At 35.0% G+C, this 27597-nt stretch overlaps 1 protein-coding gene and 1 long non-coding RNA gene across 9 annotated transcripts in view; one reads left to right on the forward strand and one right to left on the reverse strand.

Annotated features, from left to right (window-relative positions):
- The window catches only part of LOC145694937 (uncharacterized), a 391240-nt gene that overhangs the window by 274243 nt on the left and 89400 nt on the right, over positions 1–27597 (reverse strand). For all 8 annotated transcript variants that reach the window (XR_014133075.1, XM_081771718.1, XM_081771721.1 and 5 more), the window contains exon 2: positions 9827–9936. Coding sequence is in view for 7 of the 8 variants with exons in the window: in XM_081771718.1 (XP_081627844.1) it covers positions 9827–9892 (66 nt within the window). In the remaining variant the exon portion in view is untranslated. The remainder of the gene's footprint in view (positions 1–9826; positions 9937–27597) is intronic.
- The window catches only part of LOC145694939 (uncharacterized), a 337759-nt gene that overhangs the window by 107207 nt on the left and 202955 nt on the right, over positions 1–27597 (forward strand). The gene's annotated exons all lie outside the window — the stretch shown is intronic.

Genomic DNA, 27597 nt, shown 5'->3' on the forward strand with positions numbered 1-27597 from the left:
TAAATACGCCACTGCACACACATATCCACTTTTTACCACTTTTACAGCTGCAATACAGAACTGTAGTTAGTCCTAGAAGTGGGGAGAAGTGTAAAAAAAAAAATCTCGCCTGTTTATTTCGAGAACGACATAACTCAAAAATCGCACTTATTGACTGACTTATAGACAGAAAATGAGAGCTAATAGGCCTATTGATGTCTGTCTCTGGTAAGAATTTCACAGATGTGCTTCCAAAACTGGGCGCTAGAGAGCACTTTGTGTCGTTCTTGTGTCCATTTGTTTTAATTGCCTTTCGAAACTTTAAACGGTTCTCCTGAAAAGTTAGGAATTTATGTCAGTTATGTCATTCTTGAAATAAACAGGCGATCTGTTTACGTTGCCTTAACTGTGTTCAATTAGGTCTCTTTTAGTCAGAATCTTACGCGTATGCTCTTCGTTAGGAACGGTGAATATATTTTTAAAATGTGATTTTTGAAATTTCAGTTTTTGAAAAAAAGAAGTATGATTGTAGAAAAACGAATTATATACTTAAATATAAATTTGGTATTTATTTCATTTTAAATAATTACTTTACTTTGCTTTTTTTTTTTTTTTACGAAAAGTAGTATGACTTTCCTGTAATTATAAATTACTATTTTTAACTTCGGTTTACTTTTTCTAGTAACAATTCATCTTTCTTTGGGCACAGTTTGAGCACCTCTGCAATATTGAATAAAACCGATAACTTCCTTATATTGTATCATGTAGGCCTATGCTTTTAAAAAATACTGTAATTTGATATATTTAAAGTTACGATGGGTATTTCAATATTCCTTACTGTGCGGTATTTTTTTAATAGATTGATTTATAAGTTTTGATCATTTTATTCAGATTTTATCAATGAAGTCAAAACTACATTGTCATATAGAAATCATTTGTCATATTAATCATAACTTAATGTGAAAAATATTAATTTTATTGAGGAACAATTTCAAGGAGGGAATAAGTCTAACTTTAATGTACCGTACTTTTTTTAAAATCAAAATGTCGAATTGAAATAAACCGATATACGATAAAAGAGGCTAAAGATTATCTCTTCGTTAGATGTGAATAGTTTTCGCGATCGCTTCCAATATATTTTGCCCTCCCACGAAGAGGATGCAATATATGATCTTTCGTGACATTATTATATCTTTTCTTCCAGTCTTTTTGGACTTGTGTGTCTCTTCAGAGGTAAAATCGACGCAATGCGTTTCTTGTGATGGAGTAAATTGTCGATTTTCACCTTGTAACGGCACTGAAAGGACAAGGTTTACAATTAAGTCAGATAAATTCAACGAAAGATGAACGACGAAATTTGGCCAAAAACAAATTGAATTATTCACACACTTTTCTGTTAAATACTATATCCTCTGTTGTTGAGTTTAATAATAGATTTAAATATGACGATTGGCATTTAATTGACTCTCCCCAACAAATATGCCGTTACAACACATTGCCAGTGGTTCGTTGTAATTTAGCAGTGAAATCTTATGTTGTAGTTATATCTATAAAGTCTCTAGTTTTAAGTAGCAATTTCGTTCAAACATTGTTTGTCTCCATCCTCAATTATAGATACACCATACAGGTGCGGCTGTGAGGGAAGTCACACCGGTAAAAATTGTATTAAATTGTATTATTATTTGAATTTAGCGTCCCGTTCAGCAGCGAGGCTATATAAGACGTGGACCTGCGACTTAACGTGGAATCCGAACCATATGAACTCACGCCGAGAATCGAACCCGGGTCTCCCACGCCAAAGGCCGGTACGCTATTCTCATAACCACCAGGGAGCTTGGAAAAATATTAGGTCTAAATTCTAGCGCTTCAACTAAAGGAAGGAAAGTTACTTATGTAAAAGAATGTTGTATAGAAGAATGAGAACATTAAATTTCGTTCTTTAATTTCAAATGTTAAAACATTTTATTTTTACTGATCTAACTTCCCTCAAGTACCGTCACTGTTCTATGGCCTATTAGCTTCATTAAGCCTCAAACTTACACTACCTTACAATACCTCAACCTCAGTATTAAAGTTAAAATTGAACCTCATTTAAGAGGGGGGAGATATCAGGGTAGCCCCTGTCTGTTCAATATCGTGCAAAGAAATTATTAGTGATTCTATTTAATAAAGAGACTCACTTAAAATTCCCTACAATGGATGAGAGAGGGGTAATTCAGAATGTTTAGAGGGAAATAAATTAAGATAATTTTTACCCCGAACCCTAAAGTCTCTAATTGTCTAATTTACATAAAAGTGTATATAATACACACGCACAATACCTTGCTTCCCGCTGTGATTATTTTTTCATTTGCTCGCTTCAATAACTTACTTCCTTTAAGTGTTTGTGTTGCAAAAAAGCAAAGGTAACAACACCTACTACTACTACTACCAGAGGGAGAAGAAAAGAGGGAATTGAAAATTTAAAAATGAAAAAAAAGTCTTAAGGAATCATTGATGAGTTCTTTCCCTAATGCCCATAAAAAAAAAAAAAAAAAAAAAAAAAAAAAAAAAACTTGGACAAACTTCATCAGATTCCGTAACCACCCTCGCCTTTTACTCCTATAACTTAAGATTGTTGTGGTAGCATGAAAAAAACTTCTTTTTCTATTAAAGAAAAAAACTCTAGTTTTCTCTATTTTTTTAACCCCTCAACGACGACGATCTGGCTATCTTCAGCAAACATATAACAGTAGGTCTCCCTTTCTCCGTGTCTGTGTGGTAGGGTCCCCGTGGTTCCCATTCAATTTATCTAAGAAAGAAGATTAGGAAAGCGTCATAAATCATAAGACTTGATTGCAAACCTTTTATTTTCTTAACGCTATATACTCTCTTTCTTTCTTTCTTTCTTTCTTTCTCTCTCTCTCTCTCTCTCTCTAGCCTCTTATAAGGACCACCTCCACTTCCCACCAGCACACACACACACACACATACTTGCACAGTGCAGTGCTCGTTAAGAAACCAGTCACATTGGTAGTAGCAGTAATAAGGAGATTTTTCGTTACCACCGAGCTATCCCCCCCCTTATCAACGAAAGAAAAAATAGGTAGAAAAAATTTTGAAGCTGGACTGTCCCCATCTTCCTTGCTCTTTAAAACTTGTCGTGTGCGCGCTCTTCCCGGTCAGCCATGTTGGAAATGTCACGGTGAGAACCTGTCCACAGTTTTTTTCTCTTTCTTTTTTTGGGAATAAGGAGGGGAGAAAAGAGGTTCCCTAATCTTTTTTTTTTTTCATTTTTTTCTTTTGTAGCTTTCTTTTTGGCCGCATTATGCAAATGAATCGCCAAGAGAAAATCAATAAAACGGGTGGCCAATTAAACCTTGTGGAAAGGTTTTCGTGGTCCCCTCAAAAACTTTCTTCTCTCACTCACTACTCTTTCCCCCTCTTTCTCTCTCTCTCTCTCTCTCTTTTCCCCGTTGCATATATATATATGGTGTGTGTCTCCCCTTCATTTCGTCCATACTCATTTCTCTCTCATTCTCTCCCCTTGCAATTTCGTTTCCTTCTTTCTTTCCGTCCCCCTCCCCTCCTCTTTTGCTCGGACTAAAAGGATTCCATTCGTAGGCGCCATCTTTGATAAGTTGCCTGCTCACTTTTCCTTTCTTCTTTTCAAATACATACATAGAACCCGAAATATTGACCGTTTCACATTCTTTTTTGTGTAGGTGTTATTATTACAATTGTATCTGAAAGGTCGTCTCTCCTCAGCACAAATAGGTATCACACACTAAGGTTTTCTACTTTTTAAAAAAAATGTAGGTTAGAAGAATTACTACGCGTAAATATTCAACCAGAAGCCAAAGGTCATCTTGATCACGCAATTATTCTTGTTAAAAAAGCCTGTTCAACTATTTGCAATATCATTCAACTTACTAAATGAAATTGAAAAAAATTGTTATCTTCTTGAAGGCTTTATTTCAGTCGATAATAATGTGTAAATAGCTTCTGTATTACGAGTATAATAAAGCTTATACAGTATAATATAATAATAGATAGGGCAACCTAAAAGCACAATAGCAATTTAGATATATGGTTGGTAACTTGAACATGGTTGTGGTTGGTCTAAGGGTCCAGAAGTAACTAATTTTAAAACCATAATAAAGCATAATTTTAGAAAATAAGACATAAAGCATAATTTAAAATATATAACATAATTCTTGGAAAATGCTATTTTACTGCAAGTTAAACATACTGTATTTAATATTTTTCAAAGCCAATATTTACAATGCAAGATCATTGAGAACATATAACAATGCAACAATGAAAAGATTATTTTTATTTCTGCATATTTTTCGGTGTAATCCTTTGATGTGGAGAAAAGAAGAAAGAAAACTCTCCGCCAACAATGAATAGTACACAATATCTCCAAACTATGGTACTATTGTTATGTGTACCTCTTGAACTTGAGCACTTTCTGTACTTTTTGGTGGCATCTTTTACTGTTCCTTTCTGTAAATATGCACCTGTAAGGCGTACACAAGTGATAGAAAAAACTGACTTAAGTAAAGCACATCTCTTTATAGTGCATTAAGTAGAAAATTCATTAAATATGAAAAAAAAATTGCTTGCATAAAATATTAATAAATAGATCAAGATATTTAGAATATTTAATGTATAGTAAATATTATACATTATACACGATTAATGTAAAACAATGATTGAAATTGACAATAAAGCATAATTTGAAAAAAAAAATAAAGCATAATTAAACAAAAAAGCGTAATGTGGGTTGCTCAGCAAGAAATCTGCCAGTATAAGGATATTGAAAGAGGGAATTAGAATTTTAAAAAATCAAACAGGTTGGATCCAATGTAACACAGCAAGTCCCCGTCTTGCCATTGTCACAAAAGAAAGTTAAATTTGAAACAATTGTTATCCAGAAACTAGAGGTAGTGACCGAAGTAAGACAGTATGTGACATATACGCTACAGCTTTTCTTTAAGGGAAGCGTAATGGCTTAGTGGTAGAGCGCTCACTTGTGCGAGGGCTGCTGATTCAACCCCAGACCACGTGAGTTTGAGGTTGGCAACAATGTGTTAATAAACTCTTAGAGTTCTTCCGTTTCCTCTAACATTTTCATTCCACCAATTATTTCACTATCATTAATTTTTCTTTAACCGACAGGGTATAACCATGAAACGTAAAACTCAGATTTCACTTTTTTTTAAGGATTGAAAGCATGCTAAAGCTAGAAAACGACATATCAACTCTTAAAAACGCAGGAAGTCTGAAACTCAAAGAAACATGGCATATCTTTCCGTCTCTCATTTTTTCCCACTGATACCAAAAAACTGTTTGCATAAGTTTAGCTGATTTTTACGCTTCTGGGTGCACCGAAGTCGAAAATGACTCCCGTTTCTTCCTGGGACGTCAAGTTTTTGCACAATTGAAATGTAACATGCTCAAACAGGTAGCTGGAAATTGCTAAATTGCAAATGCACCACACGAAATAAAAATGAACGTGGAAGATTAAATGTATTTGTGCTCCCCGAAACATGAAAATACATGTATATTGCTCCGGATGGGGATCTCTGACACACATCATAATGTGACGTGAATGAGAGTACGAGATTACAAGGAAAAACCAAAAACAATATATCTGTTCATAAAACGAATTTAGTAAGATTACATCTTAGATTTGTAAAACGTTGGTAAATAGTTGTTGCTACTAGCTACATTGTTTGTTGCTCAAATACTACAAGTACGCGGGTTTTTGTTGGTCCTGATATTAGAAAACTCATATCCGACAAAGACTTCATCACTTCAATGACTCCAACTCAAAAAGAGGCTTGGGTTGCCTTTACTGTGATCATCAAAACGTGTTTGGAAAACCGAAAGGACCCACAGTACAAAGAAGTGGTGGGGAAAATGTTTTACGCGTTCCGAAAGCTTGGTTGCTCCATGAGCTTAAAAGTCCATTTTCTCAACTCCCATCTTTACTTTCCTGACAATGTGGGAGCAGTGAGTGAAGAGCAAGGGCAGCGTTTCCATCAAGATGCTAAAGAAATGGAACGACAGTATCAGGGGAAATTGAGTGTTACGATGATGGCAGACTACTGCTGGATGTCATTTAGGGATCTTCCGGCAGCCACCTACGAAAAAAGCAAGCTCCAAACGAAGTTTGACCTTTAAAAAAAGATGATTTTACAAGCAATCTGATTGAAGGTGATATTAGCCTACCTTTTTGTCTTCATGTGTGTGCGTGTTTCTGTACATTAATTTGTGTTATGCTGTTAATGGTGTTTCTGTAAATCGCATATTTGTGTTCATATTTTTTGTTCAACAATGACCACCCGTTTGTTCAAAACCCAGACGTCCCAGGACAAAACGGTTGTCATTCCTGGATTCAGCGCACCCCAACACATACGAATCAGTTAACTAAACCGAAGCAGCTTAGCAATGTTCTATTTTTGCAGACCTGTGTAATTGATAAAATATATTTAAACAAAAAAGAAAACATATGGCAACAAATCAGCTCAACATTTTTCCATTTAGAGAAACCATTATATATATATAGTCTACATTAAAACACATGTAAAACACAAAAGCGGGGACAGAAAAACGCATCTGGCAAGGTAATCCTGATTGACATATACATTCTGGAAAACTTGATGGGTGATTAAAGGTAAACCATCATGGAAAAAAAATGCTAAGACAAACCATGTTTTGCTACTACTTCTGTACAAATATTAGCACTAAAAGTTAAAAAAAAAAAAGTTTCTGGCTGCCAATGTTTATCTTAATACAAGAACATGGAACTAAGTTTTATAGACTTTCCAAGTGAAAGAAGCTGCGTTAGAACCATGTTTATAATAGATAAAGCGGAAGGTTCTCATCTGCAGAGTGTTGTTAGTGGCAGTAGAAGGGACCAGGGTTTAATTCCTTGGCAACCAAGAGGCCCATAAGATAGGGATGAGAGAAATGGGGGTAAACAACCAAGGGATTTGGAGGTTGGGCAGACAGAGTGAAAGGAGAGGGGGAAGAAGTAAAACCGCATTAGTTTGACCAGTCGCAGACCTTGCCGGGGCCGTCCACTCCAAAGTATCGATTCGAAGTCTACAAAACATTTCCTCCCCAACTTGAAACCTGAGATCAACGGTGAACCAAGGAAAGAATAGTGCTCGGATGTTGGAAGAAGCACAGAAAAACAACGAGAAATTAAACGAAGGACCCATAATTTTTCTATCGTAAGGAGTGTAATTACGTAGTAGGTCTAATTAAAGATATTTTAGAGGAATTTGGAATCATAATTTCAGTTTTTTCTTCATTTTTTAGTGACAGTTTAGTGAGAAGAGAAAAAATATCATAATATAAATTATCATAATATATCATAATGTAAAATAATTGAGTTACTGCTAATATTGGCATACACAAAATTTCATCAGATGTGTGTGGAAAAGTGGTGTATGTCAAGCGCTGCTATCGATAATAATACGTATTGATAATAATCTTATAGTGCGTTCAGAACTTGAAATAATTGTCCTTCTTGATCAAGAAATGTTTGTATTCATATAATAATATGGCAAATCTTTATTGTTTCAATATCTTGTAGATGAGGGGATAGATTAAAACCAGTATCCCCCGCTTTGTATACGCAACAGGATATATTGATTGTTAAATTATTTTAGTTTAGAGCCCATTTTCAGCTCCGAAGCTATGTGAAATATAGATCTACAGTTTAAAGTGGAATTCAAACCACTATAATGCGATTAATGTTCTCCAACCGCGAATGTAACCCGGTGTGCCGTGGACCAATGGGTCGGGCGCTAGCTATTGGATCAGCGATCCTCCTGTTGAAGAGAGACGTTAAAATTCAATCTAACCAATCAACCAATCAAGATGTTTTTAAAAATAAATAAATATTCATTAGGAAACATGATTTTAGGATTGCTTTGTTTTCGTATTATTGTTCTCTGGAATAAAAAAAATGCATTTCAGGGCTCAATAAATTGAATACATTAAAAGTAAATTAGGTTAAATGACAAATTGTAAAAATAGAAATTAGTAGTATTGTGATTAGCAGAAAAAATAGGTGAGAGATCTTTCCTCTTTCAGTTATTCTCATTAATTAGCGCAGACCAAGAGACACAGTAGTCCAGTAGTTAGAGCACTGCAATCACGTCCGCGTGGTAACGGGTTCGATTCCCGGTCGGTGCTTTCCAATATTCGGCTTCCATCCACCGTCGTGAGGCAAGCTGGGGAGACATGTGAATAAAATACATGGCTGCCACTAGAACTAGAAACCTCTAATGCGCCTGTTAGAAACAGGGCGACTCTGCATGCTGACCACGTGTTAGTCGCTAGTTTCATCCAGTCACTAACAGATGACGTTAGAGCGGCTCAGGTCCACAAAGGATTGTAACGCTATGTGGTGGTGGTGGAATTAGCGAAGACGGGAAATGCCTTTCACAATTCTCAGAGATTTGTGCCACTGTACTAACTTTATAATAATAATAATAATAATAATAATAATAATAATAATAATAATAATAATAATAATAATAATAATAATAATAATAATAATAATAATAATAATAATAGGACTGAGGTAGCTCTGTTAGTGATATATCGCTCACCTCTGGTGCAAGGAGTCTGCTTCGATCCCAGCTCACAGTAATCTGAGCTTTGTGGTGAACAAATAGACCCTACTATGTGCGCGGGATTTCTCGGGATTTTCCTCTTCCACTTTCTTCATTAACTTACATCATTTCTTTCATTAACATCATCATAATCAGCATCGGAGCATAATCGTGGGACGAAAACTCAATAATAATAACATTCTCTCTTTGATATCCCATTCTACGTTCTAGCTGTAATTGTGATGAAGTTTCTGAGTTGCAGATTTAAATTTAGACATTGTATAGATAAGAATTACTCTCGAACGAAAGTATTTTCGATTCAGATTTGTTTTTGATGTTGTTCCGACTCAGATGTTGTTTCTATCACGGGTGGTTGTTATTGCTAGTTCTTGAAGTTTAGGTGTCCCTTTTCAGCATCGTTGCTATATGAGACGTTGATCTATAGTTTAAGATGGAATTCGAACATTGCAATGTATTCAAATTTTAATGCTCTCCCACCAAGAATTGAACCCGGAACCATATGCACAATGGCACACGTACTAGCCACTAGATCAAGTGAAGGACTTATATCTCGGATAGTGCTTTTGGATGTTTTATTCAATTCTATATGTATGTTACAGAATGTAATAAAATTACCATTTCAAAGCTTAAACGGCTGCTTATCACGCAGAAAAACAATGGCAAAATATTATATGTGAAGAGTTTTCGATATTACTCGTATATTATAATATATATTTATAAGTTTGAGAGTTCACAACCTTTCAACAAGCATAAGATATAGAAAATTGTAAAAAGGAGAAGGAAGTGAGCGCTATAGACTACCAGAGGTCTTTGGTCACCGAAATGGACTGTAATTTAATCATGTGTGATCAGTAGATTGGTTCCTTTAGGCTGCGAGTTCATACTTCCAGAATTGAAAGTCACTGCCGTGCCATTACTTCAAATTGGAAAAACACCGAAAATGCAATGCCTCCAATAGACGACGAACAACAGATTGTGCTCACTTAAGACAAGTACTGAACCTTTGGATATCCGAGAGCATAATACAAAATCAAAAGTCTTCATTACAAGTATAGGACATGCGAATTTAGTGGCTTGTAACTTAAGTTGTTAGGCTTATCTAGTATATAGACACTTAAATTCTGAGAAATATTTCCAGTTATTGATAATTATTGACAAGACAGCACTATCTGACGTTTCACATAAAAAGAAAAAAATTACTAACTTACCTCCATATTTGATGTGATATGGAGTCTGGTGATTACTATTGTATAATTTCTTCCTGTTGTTAACATCGTAGGAGCTCACATTTCAAATACACTTCTGCTCTTCTCAGGATCTACAAATAAAGGAAATGAAGTAATATTAGGGCTTGATTCTACTCGTATCAACTGAAATCATTGCTGTCAGTAGTCCTAATGTCATGTACGGTACAAATGCTCCAGGTTACTAAAAGTTAATCATACATCTATATAAGAATTTTCCATTTTTTTTTCGCATGTACACTGAAAAGAAACAGTCTAAACTCCAATTTGATACTACTTGTCCTTTCTGACAGCTCGCTGTGCGCACGTGGTGCTCAATGCTGTGTTGCCAGCTTTTGAGTCGGCTATTGAAACACGAAATTATTCACTGCAAGTAAATCTCAGTTTTATAAAATTAAATGACACAAAAGAGAATGAAAAAAGGATGCTCTCAATAACCAACATTTCCACTACTCAAATTCACATTCGACTAAAACAATGTGCATTTGTTTATATTCAAATTTGCAACGTGCAGAAAGGGTGGAATGTATATCATTACAGAGCGAGACTGAACCTGCTGTTGCCATGGAAACAGTCCTTCTTGTCTGATTATTATGAACACGTGCAGGAAGGAAAAAACAGAGTAAAGCAACTGTCAGAAAGGTAAAGTTGTATGAAATGAAGTGTAGATTTAAGGATAATTCTTGGATAATATGCTTTCTAGTGGGAATATCATACCAAGACAGGAGTGTAACGTCCTCAGATAATAGTGCCCTACTTAATTACAAGTGAAACACCCGTATTTAAGATGGTACCGCACGTCAGCAGATGCAATCAGCATGTATTTTGCGACGTGGACACTATTATCCTAGGACGATACACTCCAATCTTAGCATGATGTTCCCTCCAGAAAGCGTATTATCCAAGAATTTTCCTTAAATCTTAGACTGCTTTATATCAGTGTAATACTATGTCAGGTTATTACACATTGAAATCTACACGTTAAACGAACACCTACCATGTTAAATTTATTATTCAGTGTTGCAAACTAAGGACGCTATAGTATCACAAACATTCCAATTATGGTGGCCTCTATTGCAGTAATAATGCAAGTGAGACAAAATCGACATTGTACATTCAAAGTACTTTCGTATCTAATACTATGACCATAGTGTGATAGATTTAGAATGAATACGAACGAAGTTACAAAGGATTGAAAAATTCGACTTTTTTTTAAAAGCCTTTATTTGGAAAAACTGCTTCGGTAAATGTCTCATCCAATTGCATAAATGGTTTTCATTAGATGTAAAGATCACAATGCTCTTTACATCAGTTTGATATCTAAAATCGTTCTGGAGGTTTGGTAAAATCTGTTCAAGTTGGCAACACTGCTTAAAATGATGTCATTTCACGAACTTGTAAGTACACCTACCAAAATGCATTGTTGTAATGTTATAGCAGCAAAGTACAGTAAATCAAAAATTGTTGTAAAAAAAGTTCCGACAAATACAGCATTTTAACTAATATATCAAATTTTACCATTTTTCATATATCCCGAATAGTTTGAGATATGAAATTGCTGTAAACCATACTTGATCTTTGTATCTGTTGAAAACCATGTACATAATTTTGATGAAGTACATAATATGGTTCAAACATAGGTCTCGCGTATTTAGGGGGATGGCTATCGGGCTCAAGTCCCCCCTCCCGAAATAACTTTGTTACATGCAAAACATAATTAAAATTTGTCAGCACCCTAAAGGAAAAATATACTTGCATGCACGTGTTGTGCATAGCCCCCTAGGAAACAAAATTCTAAATACGCCACTGGTCATATATGAAAAACGATAGATTGCATTCAACTGAAGAAAATGACATACTTGAGAATAAATTCCCATGTGTACTTTTCGATTCTTAATTGCTACACAGCAAAAAATGAGGTATTGAAACAACACAAAATGACTACCACTTTAGCGTGTTACTTGTGTGTCAATTCAACATCAAATACATCGCCTTCAGAGCATATCAGAAATATCATCTTACTGGCTGTGAATATTTGCATTATGTTCTATTGTTTGGTATGAGCAAAGCTTTGCGAAATATATTTCACATTTACGACATGTAACTAATAACATTCTATGTTTTCTGTAATCGGTCACAATAATATTGTTGTAAAACTTTGAATCATCTGACAACAGTTACACAGATAGCAGTGCTTTCATCTATTTTCTTTATCTGTTATTCTTGTGTCTTAGCACGTATGAACAGAAGATGGCAGAACTGTTGCCTCTGTAACGGTTGTCAGAGAATTCACAGGTTTACAACAATATTATTGTGACTGATTACAGGAAACAGAACATTATTCGTTGTTTGGCATAAGTGCCAAATAAATTTCGCAAAGTTTTGCCCATATTAAACGATAAATACAAATATAAATTCTCTCGGGTAGTAAAGAGTTATTTTTGATATGCTCGGAAGACGATGTGGTTGGTGCTGAATTAACACACAGGTAACACGCTAAAGTGGTAGTCATTTTGTGTTATTTCAACATCTCATTTTTTACAGTGTAAATTCTTATTATTCTGCTACAACAGATTGTTTTATTTATGGATTGTATATGTAGAAAATACACTGCTAAGTAACAGCTTATATTTTTTAAATATTATTGTTGTTTATTTTTCGAACATTGATGCAGAAACTATTCGTAAGAAAGGTAGAAAGAAAAAAATATAAAGTGTTCAGAAATAAATTATGAAATTAGTAGCACCTGTAGTTTCCTTCTTTACAATTCAGCTTTAGCATACTTCACAGATGTTATAGCTCTATTAGGTTTGATATTTCGTCTTTCCCATTCCTGTACGTTTACTGTAGACCAAATTAATTGAACAAAATAAAATTCTTCACAAAATCATCAAAAATAAGTTTAAAATGGTAGTATATCAGTGCACAACACGGACTTTTAAGAACTTATCAAGTATGAGCAAATTATTATTATTGTTATTATTTAAAATGTAAGAATTCAATGTTGCATCTGAAATTGCAAAAGGACTCAAAATAAAATCACATATGACTAACGAACGAGAAGAAGGTGGGTGGAGGTCAGGGGCGAACCCACGGGGGGTCTACCAGATCTGGATCCCCCTAAATTTCCTAACTCAACATTCATTTGTACACTTTTTTCCAATAGAACTATACTTGTTTAAGAGGGAAATGATTGGTGTAGCAGTAAAATTTTATCTTACACTTCATCTGTACTCTTTCTCTTATAAAAACAATCTAGTTCCATTTTTGCCCCTGAAAATATAGGTGAAAGCATTTTACAATTACTTATCGTGGTTTCGGGTGCAGGATGATGTCCGTTGAATACTACATAGACGTAGGGACTTGTAGTATTGGATTCCCCTCCCCCCAAAAATTGAACTCTCCCAACATAAATTTCTGGGTGCAGGCATGGTAGAGATGGTATTAAGTATGCAGTTTTTTTTTTTTTTTTTTTTTTTTGGGAAAATGTTGCCAGGAAAACAAGATTGGAAATCTTTGTTCTGTTTGTTAATTAATTTACGATCTGTTTAAAAAAAAAGAAAAATACTGAAAATTTCTTATGATTGCTTTGAATTAGATTCCATCTGAAAATAATGTAAAATGGAAGCACAAAATATACCAGAAAAGTTGCAACTTCAAGATTAAATATTTTTTTTTTTTTTAAAAAAAAAGCTTATTTTCTAAAAGTTAAATCCTTTATCTCTTCGGTTGATGCGAAAAACTTGTCCTCTAAAATTGCTTCACAATATTTGTTACTCTAATACATAGGCCTACTGGTGATAAACAGATAACTTCAAAACTTCAGATGCTCTTGTTTTAGAACAGTCACGAGGAAATCATAGTCTGTAGGTCGGATCAGCCTAATATTTGAGTATAATTGTTTTATATTTGAGTAATAATAATGTGTTATTAATCTCTCATCTTGCATGTTTATTTTTATTTATCTATTTATTTTATATTTTATTTTCCTGGCTCCAAGTATGATGCTTATCAGTAGTACATGCAGAATTTCATCGATGGGAACGCTACGCATGATTTTTGTATAGGCTATATGTAGACTATATGGTAAGTGTTTATTGATCTATAATATCTCGTTCAAGGAGGTTAAAAGAGGTTTAAGGAATGGGCCATTGGTTCTTATTAAGACCATTCAGAAGGATTTGGTATTAGATTGTAGTAGTTGTACGTCTATGCGTCCGTTACTCTCTGTGCGATAACTCTTGAACAAAAGTGAATTTTTGAATTCAGCATTTTTGGAATAAATAAAGCAATTTTCTTGGCCAACTTCTTCAGTAGAGTCATTTTCTAACATATTCACGGATAACTGTGGATATTCATGTCCTATACATAGATAATGTTAAGTTTCATTTCATCTTCTTTATTGAATTTAGCAGAGATTTTTTTTCTGTTGTTACCCTCACTGGCGTAGTATAAATTGGCTGTCACTGTTTCAGAACTATATACTTTTCTTGTATTTTGCAAAAATGAGGAAATACAGCATAAATGGGCAAGTTACCTTTAGAAACCAAGCTCGTTGAGTATTCTCAATTATATATTGAACATTCTGTTCCCTAATATGAGGGTAAATTCTCGAGAAAAAGAAACTCAGTAATATATATATATATATATATATATATATATATATATATATATATATATATATATATATATACGCATGTTCAACGAGATGTAAAGGGCAAAGTACGTTATCTCCTCTTCCGCCGTCCTTTCTTCTTATTTGACTCTGTGTGCCGTTCTATCCAAGCAACCGAGCATCATCTCTAGTCAAAGTCGTAAGGCGATTCAGTTCGAATCCATCAAGCAAGCAAGCATCCTTCTTTCCTCATGTGTGTGTGAATGTGTGCGCATCAGAGAAAGAAAGAACAGATCTATCCTCTCTAAGTCCCTTCTACGTGAAGGCTTAGCGCATAGAGGAAAGAAAGAAAAAGAGGAGTCTTTTTGATCATCTTCTTTTCCGTATTATATGTATGTGTGTGTGTGTGTCTCTTTCTCGTCCTACCTTGTCACCAGACATTGGTGGAGGCTCAAAGGTCTTCCGATTCTCAAAGTTCTCCCAACAGTACGTACCTTACTTTTCTGCGCTAGTCTTTGATGCCAAAGAAAAAATCCTTTTCAACATTCTTTAATATATATATATATATATATATATATATATAGTTGGACTCTGTGTCACAAGAGGAAAAAGGAGGTAGGAAAGAGACATCGCATTCTGAAATGCAACTAACCAAATTGGGTAGATAGCACACTCGCCCTCTCTTTTCCCCTGTATCACAAGAGAATTTTCCTTTTATATATGTATATATCAGTTGGTCACTAGTCCTCGTCATTCGTCGGTCGGTAGAGCCACTCGGGACCTCTATCCTCCTCGTTCTCCTTTACACATTCATTTTTTCCCTTAAGAATATCCTCTTTTTCTCATCTTTTACTCTTTCTTCTTTCTTTGGAAAGACCTTGGTCAAAGAAAACTCGTAAACAGGAAAGGATATCCTTCTCTACCTTCCTTCTTGTCTCCTTTTTCTTTTTGTGTGTTGTGTATCCCATAGGGTGAACTATATAAATAAGATGCAAGACAGGGAATAGAAGAATACAGGTTACTTTTGAGGGTTGCCTAACTAAAAGGGGATGGTGAAGAAGAGCTGCCCGACATACACAAACATATACTCTACCAAAGAGACATGATAACATACACACACACACACACACACAAGAGAGTTAACAGCTACAGTACAACTATATAGGAACACCAAGGATTTATGGAGAACTATATTTTCCTTTTTAATAAAACGAAAAAGAAACGTGTTTCCTTTTTGAATTTAAAATATGTCGAAATGAACACAAGCAGAAAGAGCGAATTCAGCCATATTACTATATTAGGAGAAATATAACTAATGGAACAACAAATATTGTATATATATATATATATATATATATATATATATATATATATATATATATATATATATATATATATATATATGTGTGTGTGTGTGTGTGTGTGTGTTTTATCAAATGAAATATGTTCGTACTATAGGGAAACCTGTTTATTATATTTTTTTAAAGTTAGCAATACACGGTTCCACTGAAAATGAACAACTTACAGAAGGGGCCAACTTATCAAAATAATAATAATAATAATAATAATCGACTGTATGGTCTCACATATATCATCATCATCACCACCATAGGGATTCTGCCATTATTGGCATATCACGTGCAGCAACTGGGATGCTTTCATGTTCCACGGTAACCTCTTTGTCTTTATGTACGATTTTTCTGTTTTGATATCGTTCAGTAATTATAGTCTCCTTCGCCTTCTCCCTCTCTTTGCTGCCACCTTTCCCTCTAACACGTCCCTCATGATACAGTTGCTTCTTAGCCAATGTCACAAACAGTTTGTCTTCTTCTTCTCAATAATATCTAAAATGTAGAGACAATTTAAGCGAAAATGAGCTCGAAACTCGACTTATCTTTAATTGAAAACTTGGAATGCGAATGGGATTATTGGATGGTGTGGATAAGTATTTATTTCGCATTTATATTGCATAAATGACTTCGCCTCTTATTTGCACAAAGCTTATCAACGTATACGAAGCAGTAAGAATAAGTCTACACCCATGCAAACCAAGAAAGATAAAATAAATTTGTAGAAGATTAGATGAAAGCTAAAAAGAAGAACCTCTCCTGTAAAACAAATTATGCTTTTTTGATACATAAGCCGTTATCCAAATCAACCCATCTAGATAACTCATATATCTATGTACTGATATGTTTCACTTGATCCATGAGTCTTATATAATCTGATTCTCTTAAATAGTTCGAAATATAAATGTGAAAAGCAACACTTGCCCTAAATCTCTATGTGAATAAGGCAAGTACAGTACTTCGATGGGTTCGAATGCCTAAGTTTGAGTTTTGCGCCCTTATACTGTACAACAGCAAGGTTATGAAGGACTTTATATACTATTAACGTGAGCACCGAACTTTAAGCGGGGCTTGAACACGGTATAGTTGATGGACACACAACAGATTATCATGCAAGATCACTCCTCCAAGTATGAGTCGTTCCCTACCTCATTATATCCTACAAATAGCCACGGTGTGGAGATAACTACCATAACAAATTTTAGTGTAAGTACAGGCCACACATGATTTTGGGCTAAAATTTCACTAGAAATACGAATCTGAAGTTATTTTCCACCTAACTTTAATCAGTAATGAAATTTTGCGAAGTAAACACTGCGTATTACATCATGTAATGGGATTCTTGATTGTTTTTTTCAGCTCCTTGCTGATCGTTCTACCAATTTTACATCTCTTTCCATTGAACTTGTCATCATCTCGGAAACGATCAATAATCCGTTGTTCGTCATCCATTTTCTATTACTTTATAAAGTACTAACAGAATACTCGTTATTCTGGTTGGAAGAATAAGGTACATGAAAGAAGATAAACAGTTATAAAGTAGGCTGTAAAATTAAAAAAAAAACTGCCATGAGGTATGCAACCGTTAGTTACACCTATGTCGCATGGGTTATCTAATATTCCAGGTATATTCGCATTTCGTTCTGTTTTTTAATTGACAGATAATCAAATTGTTTCTACTTCTGGATCAATGATTATCAGAGTGAAATGATGAAGATTAACCTCGACCTAAGTGTTGAATTTTCTATGTTCGAAAATTCATTCCAAACAATTCAGACAATGATTGTGAAAGGGCGATTTACAATATCGATTTCTTTTTGTATATACAGAGATGTGATCCCACTCTTTAATTTCAAATTGTTCGCCCTTTGAGGCCAAAGTAGGTAACCTGAATGCTATCTGTGTGTGTGTGTGTGTGGTTTCGAGTTAAACCTCCAGTTCGGTAACTTGGCTCAAATTCAAATCCGAGTAGTTGTTTGTATCTAGTGTTGCACACGACACAAGAAACAAAAATTTTTCTAGTCTCGTCGCGTAAATGCTGTAGAAGTGTTGTCCCCTCTCGATTTTCGAAGAATTAGTTTTTTTTTTTATCTCATGTAGAAATTTTTCTTGTCTAGTTTTGTAATTTTGTGTACAAAATTTATGCCCTGATTGTTTCTTAATTTCATCTGGAAGTTTTCAGAATCCTTCCACGTCACGAAAGATCTATAAAATCTGTAACAGAACAGTATTCAAACCATATTTATTACTAGAGTATAATGTGTAATGATTTGTGTATCTTTAAACATTGATAAATGTCTTCATTGTGTTTGTACAATCATTTTATCAATGTATATTTTTTTTAAATACTATTAATAATGTAACACTAAGCCAGTGTTCGAGATCTAAGACTTGCATGAACTAGTGCTGAACATAAAACTCGTGAAACGAGACAAGAATGTCTTGTTTCTAGTCTTGTCTCGAATTTAAAAGCATGTTTTTGTCTTATTTTCGAGACGAGATGAAACGAGACATTCCTTGGCTCGTAGGTAACATTATTCGTATCGTACTTTAAGCAGTAGACTCGTTCTCAATCAGTGTTAGCATTATATATACAGAAAAGACACATTAACCCTTTTAGGATTTCCACCTTTAGAGGTAAAGTTTAGACTTTCACTCAAACAGCTACTGCTTCCTTACTATTTATCGTAGGATTATGGTTCATACCTTGTTTTTTTTTTTTTTTTTCAGGATAAAGCATAATTTCTAACGGTACCACTCGCTTTTCCGTATTATACACCAGAAACGGGAAAATCGGGTAAAACCGGAAGATTTTTAGAAAAAAAAACTATTCCAAATTTTTGCGCCCTTCTGACCCGGGCCTTGGTTCACGTAGGGATCTGAATTTTTTAAAAACAAAACAAACGTTATGTATATACATAATACATGTGCAAAATTTCAATCTTGTATCTTCAAAACAAAAGGCGGAAAAAATTGTTGAAAGTTTGAGTTTAGGCCCTATATACATATACTGATATACATACCCTATACCCTATATATACCCTATATACCCTATATATATATACCCTATATACCCTGTATATATACCCGATATACTGTATATTATGAAAATTTACTGCGACATTACTATTTAGCCCAGAGTAGTGCTTCAAACATCATTTTCTTCAGTATAACAAGCTCTTCCTACGGTAGCACTCACATGTCCATATCATACACCTGGAAAAATCAGAAAAAACGGAAATTTTTCTAAAAAAAAATCGCCCCTCTAGGAATACTTGCGCCCCTTGGGCCCGGCCCCGATTTCACTTAATGATCTCAAATTTTTTTGAAAAATACCCAAAGGTACACACAATCTGTATGCAAAGTTTCAATCTGATATCTTGAAAACTAAAGGCTTGAAATTAAAAAAAAAAAGCTTTAGGAAAAAAATAAAAAGTCACGCCCCTCCGCCCCCACTTGGCGCCGCCAAGTAGACAATCAAGTTCCAAAAGGCATGTGGGATATTCTTTGGTTCATCCTTGACTTGACTAATAAAGAAAACCCGGCTTAAATACCTATTATAGAACCTAAAGAAGCGATCAAAGACGATACTACGCCATAGTAACAAAAGTTACCAAAAATCCTAAAAGGTAACTTCAGTTCAGGGGTGCACTCACGGGGAGATCTACCGGGTCCGAACTCCTTCCAAAAAAATCCTAATTCAACAACATATTCTTGTATACTTTCTCAATAAAACTTATACTTGTTTAATATGGAAATGATTAATGTAGCATGAAAATTTGATCTTACATTTCATCTGTGCTCTTTCTCTCATGAAAACAATCTTGTTCTATCAGATTTTTTTTTTTCTGAAAATATAGGTGGAAGTATTTTACAATTACTTCTGGTCTTTTTGGGTGCAGAATAATACCCGTTCAATACTACATAGATGTAGTGGCTAGTAGTATTGGATACTCCCCTCCCAAATCTTGGACCCCTCCCAATAAAAATTTCTGGGTGCGCGCCTGCTCCAGTCAATCAATCTACTTTCAAATTGAAGGCGTAAAAGATCTGGAAAAATACACAAATCAGGATAGCAGAATAATGAACAACAAAAGCATGGACTTTTCATGGACAGCAGAGATATGGACATGCAATTAAAGGTGGAATCCGCATTTACCTCTTCACTCGTTATATGGTCTGATCTTGTACCCTCGTCGCATGGATAAGCTATCTTCACGTGTGAGTAAGTGGAACGATAAACTAGAAAAAAACTGTAGTATCATGAGAATGCACACAAGTAGAAGTCATAGTTGTCTATCAGCTGTTTAATACAGCAGTTTTGCAAGTAAAATAGTAGCTTATTTGATTTAACACAACATTTCGAAAGTCATTCGTTCATTTTGTTTTGGACAGGAATTGTGCACGTCTCACTTCATCTTTTTATTATTATTATTATTATTATTATTATTATTATTATTATTATTATTATTATTATTATTATTATTATTATCACCAATTTTGTGAAATGAAATGAACTTTCTAATTCTATGTTCCACAGGCTAAAAGAGACCAATTACTATGAAAGTGAATGAAAATAATGAAAAATGGTGGAATGAAAATGTGGGAAAACGGGAAAACAACGAGAAAACTTACTGACAAGATGTTCTCTACCTAAAACTTGCATGGCCGGGTATTCAACCAGGGAGTCCTTGCATCAAATTTGAGTTCTCTTAGCACTGAGCGCGTCCCCACCAATTTTATATTTAATGAACTATCTTTCAACTAAGTGAACCAATAAGATTTCTTCAGTCACTATGAACGTAGCACATCATTCGAGAGAACGTCACATTAGAAATCAGGGAGAAATATGATACTTTCTATTTATTTTGAGACGCTCGCATCGGACAGTTATATCTGATATATTTAGAACTTACATGTATATATGCAACGAGGAGAAAAGGATGGCATAAATGTGGTAAAGTTACGGTTTTACGGAGTAGGCAGGTAAAAATAGATTAACAAGATAGAAAATCATTTTTATGTAATAACTAAGATAACTATTCTAAAATTGCTTTACCCTTATAATCTAGCTATTGTTTGCTTCTTCATGTAGCATTTCTACTTTTCTGCCACGTTCCCCAATTACTTTTTTTCTTCTTTATTCTAAAGTATACTACAAGAAGCCTGGCAAAGGAGGGCCAAAAGAAGAGATTCTATTACAGAGTCAGCAAAGGTAAAAAGACAACCACAGCCACACAGCATGGGAAAAGTAACTTTTGTTGAAAGAGTCTCTCTCCCACATGTCGTGTCAATCATTGTGACGTTTGCACAGAACGAATTTAGATTGCGATCTCAAAATCCACTCAAGAGTTCGTCTTTCTTTTGTAAATGGGTATGTAGGCAGAGAAGGTGGGCTTTACCGCCCCCCCTCTGATTGTAGCTACAACCCTCGAAGGTAGAAGTAGCTATTCCCAGTGGACCGTCCAGGGAGAGAGAGTGTATATATATACACACAACCATCAGATGTCGAGAAACTACAAGCAACGCTGGATTAGTTAAAACAGATTCTGATTGGAGTACAACAACTCTGCTTTTACAGCTGGACTTGCCTTCCTTACCTGCTTTGTTTTATAATTAACGTGTAACAGTCTTCTCGTCCATGATTCTTGTGCTTCTCCCCCTTTCAAGACAGCCGCTCGTGTTCCTCCAATTAAAATCATACTGCAAGTAATTAAATTAAACTCTCCGAGAAGTGAGAACGCCAGCCACGGTATATCTTGGTGACATATAGGCGTTGGACGTCTTAAGAGATGACTAAATGTGAATCTTATGTATATGTACATTTACAACATAACAGTTTGTGTGAAATGATGAAAGGTCCAGGTCAGGACAAAGTAATACGTCTTGATTCACGTTAAGACTGTCCTCACTTCAATGTTATTTCCCAGTTTAATGTAAATTAATTACGTTAATGAGAAGCAAAATGAAGACGACGCAGCTTTTTTAATTTTTTAAAAAAAATTTTAAGTCTGCGTGTCGTGTCTGCACTGGACTTTGTTAATAATAACAAATATTTTTAATTTTGCTTTTTGTATGTCCAAACTTGCGACACCCTCTCTGAAGCTGAATTGGACTCGAGCTGAATAACTGAGCGTAAGTCTGTGGGAGTGTGATCTGTCTGACCGGACACACACTGAAAATGAAATAAAATGAAACCTTTCAGTCCTACAATTATGCCTTTGAGGTTAAGGTGGACGGATGTTTAAGACATGTGAATGATGACGGAAGAATTGGTAAAATGAGAATGTAGGAGGAAACGGAAGTAGACCAAGAAAACCTACGGACATGATCTCTACCATAAACTTACTTGTCAGAGGATCGAATCAGGGATCCCACGCACCAAAAGGAAGCACTCTATTACTGAACCACCGTGCCCCCGGGACGCACATTGACTAGAGGGAGGGCAGTCAAACCGAGGCAGAGGAAGGTAGGAGAGAGAACCCGTAACTGTACTGACCATGTATCGCAATCACAATGTTGTCTAGCATGTGCTCGAGTGAATATGCGTTACGGGGCATTTGCTCACAACATTAGACTTTGGCTTGATTGTTTTGTCCTCTGGTCAATATGAGCCAGCATTTAAGACGTTCACTTTACTCCAAGGACACTGTTACTGGAAATTTGTACTCAGGGAAACAACGGATTAGACACGCATAATACTGATTGCTTATAACATAACGAAAAGGACGGTTTCCTATTTTGAGTTTCAGATGAGGCGTTAAGTGTATGGACGAACAAATTGCTGAGAAACGGATTGGCCACAGGAGACATACTTCTTGCCTTGCAAGGTCTACACACTTGACGTCCTGCTACTTCAGATTGTGAGTGAGTATTAAGAGAAAAGTGGATCCGAGAAACTTTAACCGTAAGTGACATAAATGAAAAAAAATCGTACGGTTATTTTGAATATCTCAAATGAACATCGTCAACATGCAATTCCGTAACAATGGAACGGTTATAAGAAAGTTTGAATGCTAATGGAGCAGAGTTAAAGTTTGGTGTTGAACCTCTGTATGCTATGCTTATTCAGAATATCCGAATGAAGATCCTCAACATCCAATTATGAATTTCCGGAAAGAGCTGCAAGAGTATATGAACCAAAATTTAAAGCAAGAAGCTTTGATGCATCTTTTCGCTTAGAATCCACCTTTTGAATCTGAACAGGACTTTAAAAGCATCCTACATTGGGAAGGTACCGTTATGTATGACACGTATTTGATTTTATATAGGGTTGCAGAGGAGACAAGATGACAAAAAATGAAAATGAAATTTTTAAGTTTTAGTGTCCCATGGTTATGTCCTGTAGGCCAAAGGAGACAGGTGATTAATGAAAGTGAATAATTAGGATTAGGAATTAAACTTCTGGGCTTTCGGCGTCTATGGCTATGTTAACCGGTTACCCTCGACGTTCACACTATCCAAGGAAAGGGAGGGAAGCGGTCTAGGACCTGTATGTTAGATACCATAACGGCATTTGCCTGGTATGAATGAGGAAAACCCAGGAAAACCTCGTTCAGAATGGCTGGCCTGAAAGAGCTTGTTACACTTTTTCGACCGAGTATTGCCACCGGGAATCGAACCTGAGACCGCTCGCACCAAAGACGAAACCGTTAAGTGACTACGCTACCCGTATCCACTGAAAGTGCGGAATGATTATGAAAGAAATAGTCGAATGAAAATGTAGAAATAATGGAGGAATCTCATGAAAACCCAAGAACACAATATTATCTATCACAAAGTAATATGATCTAGGATCAAACCAGGGACAAAGCAATAGTTTGAGACTGTCCCATCTCAAACAGATGTCCTGTAAATGTTTTCTCGTCTTTGAAAATGTACCTACTTCTGTCGTAAAAGCTTTGTCTCTTCTCGCCTCTCGTCAAGAAAATTCTGTTTCGTCTCGCCTCGTGATCAACCTTATGGATATAGCTCCGTAATATTTCTAATATTTTTCTGTACTTATTCTAATAAACGTGTCAATGTTAAAAAAAATAGAAATGATAAAGAATTACTTATACTGCTATAGCATTCAACTCTGAAGTTAATCCTTACTATAGTAAGTATTACAATCAACTCTGTTTACTCAGTCGTATTACAAAATATAGATCTGTATCAAAGAATGCTGTCTACAAATTAATACATTTAATTGCATTATTATTTATTTTTTTTTTTTAATTTTTACATTTACTCTGTCTGTTTCGTGTGATGACTTTGTAGTGGAATGAGCGTTGTTGTTTGTTGTCAACAGCTGGAATTCGCTCGTTGAGTAGCACCATTTCTTGTCACATTACTCATTGTGCTTAGGGGGATGAGGTACTACTGGTCCTCTCCCTTCTCATTTCTGTACCCGTAGTTTAACCTACACTTCCCTTCCGTATGACCTAACAAGTTGACAGTGAGAATGCTACTTTAAACACAAGACAGCAACCAGTGATCCTTCACTTGTAAGAAACATTTAACGCATCTTTTGAGGTCATACTGAAAATGTGAAAGAATTTTGTTTTAAGAAAATAAATATGTTAGAAATAAAAATTAAAAAAAAAAAACATGGTAATGAGAGTGTTAAGATTTAAATATTCTACTTATAAAATATGTTAAGTGTCTTACAAGTTGAAATGAAATCTTGAAGTTTTACGTCTCACACTTATGCGGCTAGGATAAAGAAGACGGTGATGATGAGAAATGAATGAAATGGTGTAATGAAGAAAGGAAGAGGAAACGAAAGAACCCCGAGAAAATTCACGCACCACAACACCTAGAGTCCACCACAAAGCTCACATGGCAAGAGCTGGGATCGATCCCAAGACCCCATGCACCAGAGGTGAACGATCTACCAGTGAGTCACCGCAGCCCCGCTTACCAGTTGAAGTCTCATCAACACTACTATAAACATATGTTTCGTATGTAGGGTAGGTGACATACATTGAACTTTTATGTTAGTTTTTGTAATATTTTAGACAAATTACTCATAGAATCTTGTGTGAGAGAAGGGTAAATTGTAATGAAGGTGTGATAACATTTAAAGATTAATAATAATAACATTGTAACATATTAATCAACGGTGGCTCTAGAGGGGAGTCACATCGGGAAACGTTTAAATGTTGCTGCTACAAGCTAAGGGAAGCAACCTCACCTAATGCACTAAATTCTTTATATATAGCTTTCTTTAAAGCTGCGTGCAACTTTCTTCATTTATTTTGTAGGGATAAAATTGTTTATCTTTCCGGCATGACTTCCCTTAAGCACTGCCACTGATATTAACCATTGATAATATGATTTTTCTGTTGGATATTTATGATAAATATCACAAATTGTTACGTTTGAATTCGAGATAATGTAGGACCTGAAACAACCTGAAAAGGTAATATAATAAATTATGGGATACACTTACGTTTTTTTTTTTAAAGAAACTATTTTTGTCAACTTTAAAAAGCCAAAGCCAAATTAAAGCTTGTAATACTATAGATAAGAGGAGAACTCTTTTAGGAGTGTCTAATATCAAAATAAATGTTGAATCAGCTGTATAAATTAGTAATACTAGGTTCAATTTGTCGAGACGGGTTTTATACGTTTTGTGTTGTATTTGGCGTTTCTCTCATTGTCTGTTTTACGTGTTTGGGCTTGTTTTGGTAATTTTCATTTTACACTTTGGAAACAATTCTGAGTTAATTTATTTAATTTAGTAATAGTTTCCGCACTGCAATATCAGATTAAAAATCTACCCGAAAACAACGCCCTAAATCAGGATGAGAGAAAAATCAGAAAAAATCTAGAATTATGTAAAATTAATATTATACTACTGTAAAATTACTATTATTAGGAAAATGTTAGGTAATTCTGTTTGACTTGGTGTAGAAATTGTAAACTTATCAGACTGGTCGACTTGGGCAGAAATCGAATCCACATGAGTGTATTTAAAATACAAGCACCACAACATACCATTGTAATTTATCGATTAGGTGCTAGTAAAATGCCAGTTAGTCAGTGCAATTTTACAAGCAAAATTTTACAATGAAATTATTTTTCTTTTTAAAGCAAAAATTCCGAAACGAAATTATTTTGAAACTGTTTTAATGCTATTCCATATACGGTACATATAATGAGGAAACTGAAACTAAACCCCGAACACGGCACTATTTTCTCCAACATATTTAGTATATTTGCAATACTAACAGTAATAATAATTTTATATATATGTTTTAAACTTCTTTTGTTCTTCAAGCATTTTTCTCTTCAATTTTACTCTATTTTGTTCCACATATAACAAGTTTCAAAAACTTGTCCTATATATAAATTTGAATATATGTCTCTCCCATATCTATACCCTATTATACGTAACCTATGATAAAAAAAGAAAAAAAACTTATGTATCATATTGGTTTGTTAGATTTCACAATGGAGCATATGTTACAAATATAACAAGCGGCCAAGAATGTATATTATATATACACAATATTTCAACATACAGTTCTGGGTGGGTAGTTCTACTTCTGGTTGAGAAAAAACATCTTTCTTTTATCATCCCACAAAACAGAGTTACCAAACTCTTTATCAGAAAATATTCAACTGACTGAAAAATTATCTATTTCCTCCCAAAATGAAAAGGCTTTATAGTAAAAAGCATTGCCAGTGACGTATCAAATGCAATTGATTATCGTCACTTAACCCAATTTCGAAGTATACGGTACCCTATAGGAAAAACACCATTTGAAGTATGTCTCCAAATAAGTAAAATTAAACATCAATTTTGTGGATGCTATGAGGTTCATACCAAAATTACGTACCATTTCCCCATTTTTGAGTTAAATATTTATGTCTGTTTTCAACATAATGCCCGTTCACTTCTATACACTCTTATAATCTTTGTATCTTACTGTCAAAAACGTATAAGGAATCCTTTTTGGATATGTTTTAGACACTGGAGAGTGTCATTTCTGGTAGCACTTCTGGATATGAAACTTCTGCCTTGCAACGACTCCATCAGTTTTGAAAATAAACGTAAGTCACTGGAGAATACTTTATGGAATCAGAATGGATGAGAGACTACTTCGATGTTCTTACCTTCTAAAAATACATCTTTTTCTCCAGGAGACTTTTTTTTTTTTTCACCCAATTGTCGAGGAATCCAACGTGAATCGACTTTGGGCACTTTCATGTGGTCTTCTGGATTTCAGTTTAGCGTCTCTGTCAACAGCAAGCAGGGATGTACGCAGGGATTGGGTCCTGGGAGTCCGGGCCACCCGAAATTTCGACTTTCTTGTAAATTTAGCCTAATTTTAGGGGCAATTTTAGGAATTTTAATTAAAAATTACCCTCATATTGAGTTTGGACTCCTCCTGAAATAAATTCCTGCGTACTACTACTGGCCAGCAAGGGTATATGAGTCTTAGACCTACAGTTTAACGCGAGATCCGAACCACATGAGCTCCCACCAGGAATCGAACTCGAATCTCTCACGTCAAAGGCGTGTACGCTAACCGCTTAGCCACGAGGGAGCTCTCAAGTGGTCTGTCAAAATTATTTCCATTATGCTATGAGAGAATTCTGAAAGGTTACAATAATATTCTCAACAGTTAGTCTTCTACTCTCCATGACCAGGACTTCAACAGAAACAATGTTTTCTGCGGTGGTAACACAAATTAAGCTATCGGACCTTGGCAGATCTTCAGTTAAACTCCCGCCCCTCGTAAATTCACGCTTTCTCATAGTTAGGTCAGCGAGGACTATCC

Source organism: Thermobia domestica, chromosome 9, assembly GCF_964235325.1.
Source record: "Thermobia domestica chromosome 9, izTheDome1.hap1.1, whole genome shotgun sequence".
NCBI lineage: Eukaryota > Metazoa > Arthropoda > Insecta > Zygentoma > Lepismatidae > Thermobia > Thermobia domestica.